This window comes from Eptesicus fuscus, chromosome 1 (assembly GCF_027574615.1).
Source record: "Eptesicus fuscus isolate TK198812 chromosome 1, DD_ASM_mEF_20220401, whole genome shotgun sequence".
NCBI lineage: Eukaryota > Metazoa > Chordata > Mammalia > Chiroptera > Vespertilionidae > Eptesicus > Eptesicus fuscus.
In genome coordinates, this window is record NC_072473.1 from 21,191,543 (window position 1) to 21,204,028 (window position 12,486).

The 12,486-nt window shown below is 40.4% G+C and overlaps 1 protein-coding gene across 1 annotated transcript in view; it reads right to left on the reverse strand.

Moving 5' to 3' along the window:
• The window catches only part of TAB3 (TGF-beta activated kinase 1 (MAP3K7) binding protein 3), a 67,812-nt gene that overhangs the window by 21,372 nt on the left and 33,954 nt on the right, over window positions 1–12,486 (reverse strand). The window contains exons 5-6 of the mRNA XM_054720867.1: window positions 5,429–6,854; window positions 4,308–4,468 (exon numbers count right to left, since the gene is read on the reverse strand). Of these exons, the coding sequence (XP_054576842.1) occupies window positions 4,308–4,468; window positions 5,429–6,854 (1,587 nt within the window). The remainder of the gene's footprint in view (window positions 1–4,307; window positions 4,469–5,428; window positions 6,855–12,486) is intronic.

Here is a 12,486-nt window from a genome sequence, read left to right on the forward strand (position 1 = left end):
CATCTTGTACTTTTGCCCTCCTCCTCAGCTCCTCTAAGTTTCTGCAACTGTACAAAGAGTTGGTCAGGAATGTGCATTCCAGTCTCATTAGTCACACTTTTAACAAATATTTTATATAATGCTTGATAAAAAAAATAAATTTGTTTGAAAACATGAAGGTAGCAATACATGCTCCATAGCAAAAAAGTCAATTTTCTATTACATAATCCTATGTGAGTAGGACAATGATAAGTAAGGATAGCCATTTACTGAGCACCTACAACATGCCAGCCATTTTACATACATTTGTCTTTTTATTAAAGTGTACTTGTTATAATTCCTTTTTCTAGTTATAGAAAATCAACTGCAGAGAAATTAGATATAACCTGTGAATGCCAGAGCTGTTTTGGCTCCAGAGCCTATGCGGGCACACTCTTTCAACTGTCATGTGCCTCAAATGAGCCTGTATGAAGGAAAAGGAGATTCTGACAAAATCCTTTGTTTTCAGATTTCCTACATACAATATGCCTTGTGTTATACATGTTCCTGAAGTTAAAAGGAAATTATTTTTACAAAACGCTTCAGATTTGTGTAGCTCAAGCATATTTTCCAGTATCTTGCAACCAACATTTATTTTATACGATTTGTTGAACATTATATAAATTGTTTAATGTGTTATTTAATCCTAACAAAAATCCCATCAGCATAACCAATGGACACAGACACTGGGGCAGTGGGGACTTGTCTGGGGTGGGAATGGCTGGGGAGGGGGATCAATTTGGTTAAAAGAAGACATATGTAAAACTTTAGACAATAAAAAAATGAAAAAAATAAAAATAGTACAATAAATAAATCATAAGAATAAAAAAATCCCATCAGATGGGTACTGACATATCTATATATATAAAAGCCTAAGCGACCATCGCAAAAGAATGGATGACCGAACAGGCTGTGTGGGGCAACCAGGCCTGCAGGGCGGGCAGTTGAGGGTGACCAGGCTGGGAGGGGGGGCAGTGAGGGGCGACCAGGCTGGCAGAGGATGGCAGTAAGGGGTGACCAGGCTGGTGGCGGGAAGGGGGGAAGTTGGGGGCAACCAGGCTGGCACAGGGGGCAGTAAGGGGCGATCAGGCAGGCAGGCAAGCAGTTAGGAGCCAGTGGTCCCAGATTGTGAGAGGGCAGTCAGACATCCCCCAAGGGGTCCCAGATTGGAGAGGGTGCAGGCTGGGCTAAGGGGAACCCCCTCCCCATGCATGAATTTCGTGCACTGGACCTCTAGAATTATAATAAGAAAACAAGCATTTCCCTAGCTGGTTTGGCTCAGTGGCTAGAGCATCGGCTTGTGGACTGAAGGGTCCCAGGTTTGATTCCAGTCAAGGGCACATGCCCGGGTTACAGGCTTAATCCCCAATAGGGGGTGTGCAGGAGGCAACCGGTCAATGATTCTCATCATTGATGTTTCTATCTCTCTCTCCCTCTCCGTTCCTCTCTGAAATCAATCAAAATATATTTTGAAAAAAGATAACAAGCATAGAGAAGGTTACATATCCAAGGATATATGAGTGACATGAGAGCAGCAGAAGTAGGATTCAAGTTCACGCCTGAATTGAGAGCTAACTGTCTTAGCCATAATTGTCCCTCAGCCATGCACTCCTAATAGTCTTCCATTTTACTGTAGGGCCTGGCAGCAGAAACACAGGGGAATCACACACTCAAATTTCACTTCTCAAATATTATCACCCACATGAGCTATCAATTTCTGAAGTTTGGTGATGGCTACATGGTGGCTACATGGGAGTTCACTGTTTTATTATCTTTGAAACTCTCTATAATAAAAAGTTTAAAATAAATTACAGACCAGGACAGCAGTTTTACCAACTTCCTCTTTTTTCTAAAGAAGTGTCATCAATAAAAGCTCTCACCTAAAACCTGGGTTTTTTTGAAACACTAACTAACCTATGCTACATTAGACAGTTCTCTACTTCCAACAACAAAAAAAACCAATAGGGCTTTATTTAGTAGGGGTTATCACACAGCAAGTGGTTGACAATCAAAGCTTATATGGTTTTGTTAGAGAAAAAAACTTCTTTGCTAAGAAAGTTTGCTTATGCCCTACAAGTACCTAAAGGACTCCCAAGTGCCCAACAACCACACGTGGTTTCTCGTATGAATTACATTTTTCAGTATCTCCCCCCATCAAAGGACTCAATTAAGATTTCAAGTGAGAAAAAATGAGGCAGAAATATCACCTTTCAGTTAAAGATAGTTTTGTAATATTCTAAGAGTTTTTAATATTAGAAAAAAATTTCAATAAATTATTAATACTAGAGGCCCAGTGCACTGATTCGTGCACCAGTGGGGTCCCTCGGCCTGGCCTGTGGGGATTAGGCTGAAAATAGCTCTCTGACATCCCTCGAGGGGTCCCAGATTGCGAGAGGATGTTACTTGGGTGACACACCCCAGAATTGGGCTCCCTCCTCTCTGGTTCCAGGTGTGCCACCCAAGAACTGCAGCTGCCAAGTCACTGCCGCTCCTGCGTTCAGTGTCTGCCCCCTGGTGGTCAGTGCTCGTCATAGCTACTGGTTGGAGCATCTGCCCCCTGGTGGTCATTGTGCATCATAGCTACCGGTTGGATGGTTGGACGGTCCCTTAGGCTTTTATATATATAGATGCCTGTTTCTCAGCCCTGGCCGGTGTGGTTCAGTTGGTTGAGCATCATCCTGTGCACTGAAAGTTTGCCAGTTCGATGGGTCAGGACACATACCTGGGTTATGGGTTCGATCCCTGGGTAGGGCATGTATGGAAAACAGCCAATAGATGTTTATCTCTCTCTCCCTTTTCCTGTCTCCTAAGCATGTCCTTGGGTGAGGAAATAAAAACAAACAAAAAATATGCCTGCTTCTCAAAAACATCCACTGGTTCCACATGACCAGCAGAATAATGTTTAAACACTTCAACCTAGTGTTCAATATCTAAGCCCCATTCCACCTATGAACATGAAACTGTTAAAGACATCAGAAATCTCAGCTTACGTAAGAGAAAGAACTGTAATTGCTGCCTCCTAAAAGTCTCTGTCTTGACTTCAAATCTCCATTGCCTCATGTTCTTTTCCTTTCTAAAATGGCTTCCCCTTTCCTCTCTGCTTACACAGCAATATTATACTGTTTAGGGCAGTGGTTCCTTACCCTTTTTTCCTTCAATCTGTTTGTAAGAGGCCTGACATATATGCCCACTTCACTAAACTTATAAACTTTGAGAGAGAGATTACCCTTAGTTTAGAGAGGGTAAGAAAATGAGGAATGGCTCTGTGAAAAAAGTAGAGATTGAAAAACAGACAGGATTTATACATGCAGAACTTTAGAATGGCATTCTAGCAGGAGGAATGTGATAGAGCAGAGAGTGTACTGAGTATAAACAGAAACTAGTTAACATATGAGTTCTCTTATAGGTTGATGGATCTATTCTTCCCACTAGCAGGTATGAACTAAGCACCTAACATTGGACCATAATCACAAACTATGAAATATGGTCGTTGACTGAACGTTAAAAGGTAAAATTGTAGGTGGTTGGATTAGAGAAAATCTGTGATGTCCCAAGATTTTAGAGACTTGTTTCATAATTTTCAGAACTGTTTAAGATCTTTATTAAATACTAGAGGCCTGATGTACAAACTTGTGCAAGGGGCTTGGCCCTCCCAAGCCGCGGCAGCTTGCCTCGGCCCTCGCAGCCCCGGCTTCGTCTAGAAGGTTGTCCACAAGGTCGTTCGGCTGTCCAGTCTAATTAGCATATTACTCTTTTATTATTATATATTAACCAACATGTTAAAAATATATTATCCAAATCTTTTCATTAGAGTAGTTCCTGTCAGGACTGTTGTCAATACGGTTATTTTAGTTTCTACAATTATTTATATGTAACAAAATTGCTCTGCCTTAATAAAGTCTATAGTCAACACTCCCAAAATTCATATTGATCTCACTGTAGCTCATATGAATTAACATACTTAGAAAAATAATTTTTTTAATGCTTGGAAAAATATATATGTTTAGAAGAATACATGAGAACAATTTTTAAAATATTTGCTCAGGGTGCACTCATCATTTCTATTTTGACACAATGCAATTTTTATAAATGAGATCTATAGCTTGATTATAATCATCAGTATTTGAAAATACTAATGAGCCTATGGAATTCATACATATGAAAAAATAAAGCATCAAATTATTTTAATGAGAATTATTGAAAGCGAAAGTTCATGCACTGTGTAAAAACAAAAAACTCTGTCAGATATAGAACACCCCCACCTTCCTATCCAACACATCCCAACTTACCGTTGGACTCGGAGTGGTGCAGCTGACCCTTCTGAGCCGTCTCTGCATTAGGTCATGCTCCATACCGTTAACTTCAGCCTTCAATCGTTCTAACTCCTCTTTCTCAAGTTTCAATTGCTTTGCTAACCTCTCCATCCTTGCTCGCTGATGCAACAGCAAGGCTATAGCATTACAGATAAAGTAATTGCAGAGAATAACATTGAACAAGTGAGCAGGAAATTTCTATATACGTAGCTAATGTACAGAATACCTGTAAGGAACCCTGTCATCCAACTTCAGTTGGCGTTAATTTTCATGTCTTTCTAATGCTAGCCTACGTTCATATCTGCTTTAATTTAGCTTGTAACTGCTGCCAAAATGACATTATCTATATGTCCCTCTTGTTCTGTTATCCAGTTTCCCTAAAATTCTCCTCATTTTAAATACCAGGCATACTGATGTTCTTTTCATTAAATTCTCAGATGTCTTAAAACAATCTGAATAGGCTTTTTAAAAACTCTGTTCTATTTACTAGTACTTAGGTCCCTTTTTAATAAATCTTTATTGTTGAAGGCATTACATATGTCTCCTTTTCCCTCCCCCACTGACCCCCTCCAGACCGCCCCTGCCCCCTGCCCCAGGACCTCACTGCCCCATTGTCTGTGTTGAAGGGCCATGCATATATACTAAGGTCCATGTGTAATCTAACAATGTTCTTCATTATTAATCCAACTTTTTATAAATATCATTGCATCCTTCAAGCCATCCTTTTAGAAAAGATTCAAATTCTTTTACCTTGATAAACTTTAGCCTCTATAAATCTTTTTCCCCCACTCTGTAGTTTGTATTTTTAACAGTATCAATTTCACTTAAAAATTCTATATTTTTCTCACAATGACTGTTCTTCCTAAAGACCTTATTAGGTCACTACTCTACATTTTCATATTTTAAAATTAAGTCTGTAGATGGCTCTCAAGCACTAACTTTATTCTTAATAGCAATGCTACTGCCCGTTATTTAATAATAAATAGTACTACTAAACATTTAATTAAAACTAAATAGCTAATATTTATTCCTTCATTTACAATAGGATTTCCCACCCCAACCATAAAGATTATATTTCATAAAAGGGATAAAAGTACCTTGTGTATAGGCATAGTCATCTGATCCAGAACTAGAACTCCTGTGGTATTTATGGCTTCCCTTTTCTCCCCCAGAGCCTGGTATCATTGAAATAGGCTGAATAGGTTCTGGGGCTGCAGAAGGTTCTTCTTGGTCCACTAAATTTAAAAGATTTTCAGTCGTTGCTCGGCCTACGGTAATTTTAAAAACTGTAGTTGGGTTTGGTATTACCCGAGGAGATGGTGATGGAGCGCATGAAGGTCCAGTTGGCTGTGTATATGTAATATACACAGGATTAACACTAAATGGAGGTTTTGGTTGACTGGACATCCCTCTTGAAGGAGAACTTGAGGGTGGAGTGGTGGCTGTGTACAGCGAGTGCTGATTCCGTGGAGACGGCTGATTACTGATAGGTGAAGGACTCCTTTGAGAGGGTTCAACTGTAATTTCTATCTTCTTCATGGATCCTTTGGGTAAGCTAGATGTTGTATATGGGAGATAAGCTACTGAATGGTTTCCCTGTTTGTGATAGCTAGAAGGTCCTTGTTGATATGGATGAGGTGGAGTAGTTGAAGGACTAGGGGGCATAAAGACGTGGGAACTCGGGTGGCCCAACGGTGAAGGTTGCACTTGATGTTGTGGAGAGCTGAAGGGTGAAGGACACTGCGAAGGAGGTGGAGAATGGTAAGCAGGCTGAGGGATCTGTTGTTGTTTGGGAGAATACTGAGAAGGTTGATAGTTCTGTTGATGTGGATAAATAGGTAGAGGACGTTGGCTATAATGAGACACTGGGCCCTGTGGTGAAGACTGCCATGGGGTACTCTGAGGAGTTCGTCTTCCTGATGGACTCTGAGATGTCTGTCTAATATAAATAGAACCAGGAGACCCATAGAGATTGCTTGGAATTTGTGGAAGAATTTGTAAAGCTCTTGGTACAGTCTGTCCAGAAGGGAGGTTTTGGGATACTGTAACAGTAATTGGATTTGTACTATACCGAGGTATGTGCATGTATGAAGGAGGTGAAGGCCCTTGCATAGCAGATGGATTCATTCCTGTTTGCATCGAAGATGGCTGTTGAGGTGGCTGTGAAGGAGGAGTAGCTGCACTTCTGTTCTGTTCATTCATAAAAAATGGATTATAGTTTGGAGTAGCAGCCACAACAGCTGGGGCCGAGTGTGGTTCCGGAACTAAACATATCAATTGTTTACCTGCTGCATGCTGTGGATCAATATGTCCATCACTTGAACTATGTACCAGTGTTCGACCACCATTAAGTTGTGCTCCATCTCCTGGGTGGTAGCTACTAGGAGAATGGATACCCAGGTTAATATGCAAAAGGCGATTTCTATTCATTCTGTTGTCATCTGGACTATGGTATTCCATATATAAGTATTTGCTACTCTCCTGAGAAAGGACTCGGCAACAGGCTTCAAGATTGTTGTTATTCTAGGGGAGAAAAATGGTTAAGGTAAATTGGCAAAATTAAAATATCCTAACAGCGGAAGTCAAGCTTTGCCAGAGAGTTATGCAAATATGATTGTCATAGAATTAGCAGAGAACAGTATTTTAAGCACAAAATTCTTCATGGTCATCTATCCTGAAAAGGAGATCTCAAACGATAATTTTATAGACATTTAGTTTACATGACTAGTGCTACCGTTATTGCTACTGAAATATAAAGTACCTACTAATGAACATTGTGACTCAAGCCCAACTTTTCTGACTCCAATTCCAGGACTCATTTATACTTGTCACATCTCAAAAATTAAAATGTTGGGCTAATCTTGTATTCACCACAATTGCTGCAATATATAAGTATAAATAATAGCCATCATTAATATTTAAACATGAGAATAACCATGCTTTAGTTTTCTAAAGGCACTGAAATCACAAAAGAAAAAAATTAAAAAGCAGCCTTCACTTTTCTTTTAACCAAAGTTATCCCTATATAACTTCAACTGTCTCTATCACTATGAAAGATAAGGCTACACAAAGAAATCAGTAAAAAAAAAAAAAAAAAAAAAAAAAAAAAAAGTCCACTTTTTGAACTATGACTCCATGACTTTGCCAAAGTTAGGGTGATTTAACACAAGACCAGGTCTTGGCTGACTTAATGAAATTCTTCACAATCCTACAGTCTTTTTACCTGATGAAAGGTAGCTTGGTAAACTTTCAAAATCATTTAAGGATTTTAATTTTTTGAGTTATACACACACAGATATGATAATAGCAAACATTTTAGATGTTCCAATCGACAGTAATGAAACTATTAACAGGTTCTCTCTTTTTAAATTTTAAGATATAAGATAGTTTCCATTAAAATATAAAATTCAGACCTATGTTATTAGCCTAAAACACTATTATTCATTGACTTTGAAATAATCTATTTTCTCACCCTGGCCAGTGTGGAGCGTCATTCTGTGCTCTGGAAGGACTGGGTTCGATCAGGGTGTATACAGGAGGCAACCGATAGATGTATCTCTTTCACATCAATGTCTCTCTCTCTTCCTCCCCCTCCCTCCCTCTCTAAAATCAATTAAAAATATTTTATTGATTTCAGAGATGGAGGGAGAGAGAGATAGAAACATCAATGATGAGAGAGAATCATTGATTAGCTGCCTTCTGCAGTCCTCCTACTGGGGATCAAGCCCGCAACCCGGGCATGTGCCCTGACCGGGAATGGAACCATGACCTCCTGGGTCATAGGTTGATGCTCAACCACTGAGCTTCGCTGGCTGGGTTCTAAAATCAATTAAAATTTTTTTAATTAAAAAAAGAAAAGCCTGGTCAGTGTGATTCAGTGGTAGAACATCTTCCTATGCACCAAGAGGTCCCCAGTTTGATTCCCAGTCAGGGCACATGCCCAGGGTTGCGGGCTCAAACCCCAGCAGGGGGCGTGCACAAGGTAGCTGATCAATGTTGATGCATCAATGGATGTGTCTCTCCCTCTCTCTCTAAAATCAATAAAAACATTAAAAAATTTTAAAGAAATAATCTATTAGCGTATCTTAATTATCACTACCTTCTCCGTAGTTCTGCTGAGAACTACCTAAGGTTAAACCTAAGACAGGACATACAACGCTGCAATTTTTATTTATTTACTAGAGGCCCAGTGCATGATTGAATCATGCACGTGTAGGGTCCCCTACAAGCTTTCGCTTTTCGCGGTGGAGCTGGGTGCCTGTCCGCTGGTGCACCAGGTCTTTCAGAAGCCTCCGGCTTGGAGGCTTCTGAAAGCCCTGGTGCCGGAGCAGACAGGCACCAAGCTCCCCCACTTTTGATGGTCTGCGGCCGCTGAGGGGGGCTACCCTGCTGTTGAGAGGCGCAGGGGGCGGGGCTGCCGCGGACACCTGGCTACCCTGCCTTTGAGAGGCGCAGCTGGATGTCCTTGGCAGGCCCCCTCAGCGGCCATGGATCTGGCCGTTGAGAGGCACTCCCGCCCCCTTCGCCTCTCAACAGCAGGTTAGCCCGCCTCAGTGGCAGCGGATCCGTGCCTCTCAATGGCCGGATAGGCCACCCCGAGTCCCGCCCCCCAGCCTCCCGCCGCCCAATCGTGGGCGTAGCGGAATGATGGTAATTTACATGTTACTCTATTATTAGATAGGATTTTTAAAAAATTTATTTCAGAGAGGAAGGAAGAGGGAGAGATAGAAACATCACTGATGAGAGAGAATCATTGATTGGATACCTCCTGTACTCAATCCCTGATCTCCTGATTCATAGGTCATTGCTCAACCACTTAGCTATACCAGCCGGGCAATGCTGCAATTTTAGAGCTGTGAGAACTCTTAGGTTTCATCTACTCCAGAGCAACTCATTTATAGATAAGAAAAGAGATGCCTGGAAAATTACATGGCTTGCCAACAAGCACTTAATTAGTTAACAGGAGAGCCAGGTCTAGATTCTTAGTTTCCTGGCTTGCAGTGCTCTTTCCCCTAAAACACAACAATGTCAAGGGAGAGGATATTAGGCCAAAAGTAATTACTATACTAAAGCTTTAGGGAGTAAAAGATTTGGTCAAGCAAACCTTTGCAAAATGAAGTATCAGAAATTTAAAGAATTGATGTTCTGAACATTCCACAAGTATTATCCTTTTCCTTATATAAAGCTTTTTATTTTTTTAATCCTTACCAGATAATGTTTTTTCCATTGATTTTTAGAGAGTAGTAGGGGAGAGAGAAACATCAATGTGAGAGAGACACAGATTGGTTGCCTCCACCATGAGCACTGATCTGGGGGCTGGGGATTGAGCCTGCAACTGAATTATGAGGTACCTACCCTTGACCAGAAATTGAACCTGAGACCCTTCGGTCTGCAGGCTGATGCTCTAACCAGTGAGCAAAACCAGCCAGGGCATATAAATCCCTTCCTCTCTGAAATCAAATTCAAATACTTTTAAAAATACTTTATGATCCACAGAAAAAACACACATAATGTTAAAATTTAAAAAGAAAATAATTAGAATTCAAAGTCTGGGTTTTTTCCTTATCTTTCTTGGAAATTATGCTGATCAAGGGAGAAAAGCTAGATATTAAGCAAATTTGGAGCCAAAGGATTCAAATGTCACTTACATAGCTGAAGAAAAAAAAATATAAAAAGTGAAAATAAGACTATCTCCTTAAAGTATTTTTATAAACCGATGGATTAAGAGGAGAACACAAACTGAAGAGAGTTTTATTTGAAACCTAGAGCAGTTATGGACACTTCACTATTTGACATTTGTATTAATGGTCCGGAAATTTCATATTTTCTACACTGAAATAGGTAGCCTAATTAGTATTGTTGCAAAAAGGATCCAAATTCAAAATGACACAAAGTTGGTTTTGTCAGCTTATTTCAAATAAGTCTACAGTGACAAGTTGAGTAAATTTTCCTATGAAAAATATTTAAATCACAAAAAAAGATATTTAAGTATTTTAAAAAGAATACCACCAGAATAGATTCAAATGTCATATTTAACCTGGTAAATATCTTACAAACAAAATAAATGGATTAAAAACTTTTCAAACAGTAAGCATGAAGAATAAAACAATCAAAACTTTAGTTAAAGAGGTCATAATTTTTATGAAGACATACAGTATATGAACTCTATGGAATGGACCGATGCAAAAAAAGCATCATACTTTCAAAAAGTGATCCTAAATTGAGGGATGATAGCCCCGAGACAGGATGTAAGGTTTATGTTTTAAATGCAAACTACTGAGTATCATATATTTCCTGACCCAGTAGGAGGTAAGTTCCCTATCAATTAACTCTATTAATTCCAAAGGAACAAAAAAATAGAAGACTAATGACAACGTAAGTTATCACCAAATGTTCATTGAGTTGAATTTATAGATGCATTCCTTCAGTTTAGTAAGTAACATGAAAACAACTAAGCCACGAAAAATTACAGGTGATAAAGAACTAAGTAAAGCCCTAACTGATTTGGCTCAGTGGATGGAGCGTCAGCCTGTGGACTGAAGGGTCCCAGGTTCGATCCTGGTCAAGGGCATGTACCTTGGTTGTGGGCACATCCCTGGGGGAGGGAGGGTGTGCAGGAGGCAGCTTATCGATGTTTCTCTCTCATTGATGTTTCTAACTCTATCCCTCTCCCTTCCTCTCTGTAAAAAATCAATAAAATATATTAAAAAAAGAACTAAGTAAAATAAAATAAAAAGATCAGAGCTAGGAGGGGCCCAAGGAGATTGCTAGTGCTTTAAACCAGAGCCCCACTTAGTTTCACTCCAGTGGGAAATACTTTTGGTATCATTGTAATAAGCTAATTATTAATAACTAGAGGCCGGGTGCATGAAATTCGCACATGGGCAGGGTCCCTAGGCCTGGTCGGCGATCAGGGCCGATTAGGCTTTCCAGCTGCCGGCCAGGGCCTTCCTTCCCTGGCTGCCAGCCGGGGCCTTCCTTCACTCTGTGCCACCCCCTGGTTATCAGCGCACATCATAGCGAACGATCAAACTCCCAGCTGAACTCCCAAGGGGACACTTTGCATATTAGCCTTTTATTTTTTTAAATTGTATTTATTTATTTTTAAAACATATTGATGTTTTACAGAGAGGAAGAGAGAGGGATAGAGACTTAGAAACATCGATGAGAGAGAAACATCAATCAGCTGCCTCCTGCACACTCCCTACTGGGTATGTGCCTACAACCAAGGTACATGCCCTTGACTGGAATCGAACTTGGGACCCTTGAGTCCCAAGCCACTGAGCCAAACCGGTTAGGGCAAATATTAGCCTTTTAGATAGATAGACAGATAGATAGGGAGATAAGGAGATACGAATAGATAGATAGATAGATAGATAGATAGATAGATAGATAGATAGATAGATAAAGATAGATAGATAGATAGATAGATAGATAGATAGATAGATAGATAAACAGATAGATAGGAAAGGAGCAAAGGGAAGGCCAGACATTTCTGAATGTTCCCTGCAAAACACTGGAGGAAGGGGACTAGACAAAGGGAAGATAGACGCATGCCCAGTAAAGTTGGGATGACTAGGGAAGGTGACTTTCTGTTAGTCACACTTGGGAACAGAGGTCTTTGGCCAGAATGGGTGTGGCTTGGCTCGCTTAGGACTCCTGTGACTCTGGGCTTGTGGATCTTGCTTCCCTGCATTCATCCACATGGCCATGAACGCAATGGACTAATGGACTGCAACTAGCCTGATGCTGAACTGAACCGGTCTTCAACATGGAAAGGAAACTTGGGACACTAACTTTGCTTCTAGCTTTACTGAAACCCTAGGTATACTTCTTCTAGACTGGATAAAGGAAATGGGACTTTGGAAACACAGGGATTTAACTCCACACAAATAAAAACCACTCATTCTCCCATGCGAGTATCAGAAAATGTCTTTTCTTGGGATATCCCAAGGGCTCCATCCCTGGAAGCACCCAGTGAGGAAGAGGACCCCACTTTTGTCCGGTGTCTCCATTACTCTACCAGAGACCAAATTGAGAGGCTAAAGAGCAGAAATTCAATTGGAATGTGTGTCAGAGAAAAACAAAGACAAGCTAGAACACTAAAATAATTGACCCAAAGTTCTAGACCTAGTAGAAGGGCTTGCAAACAAAG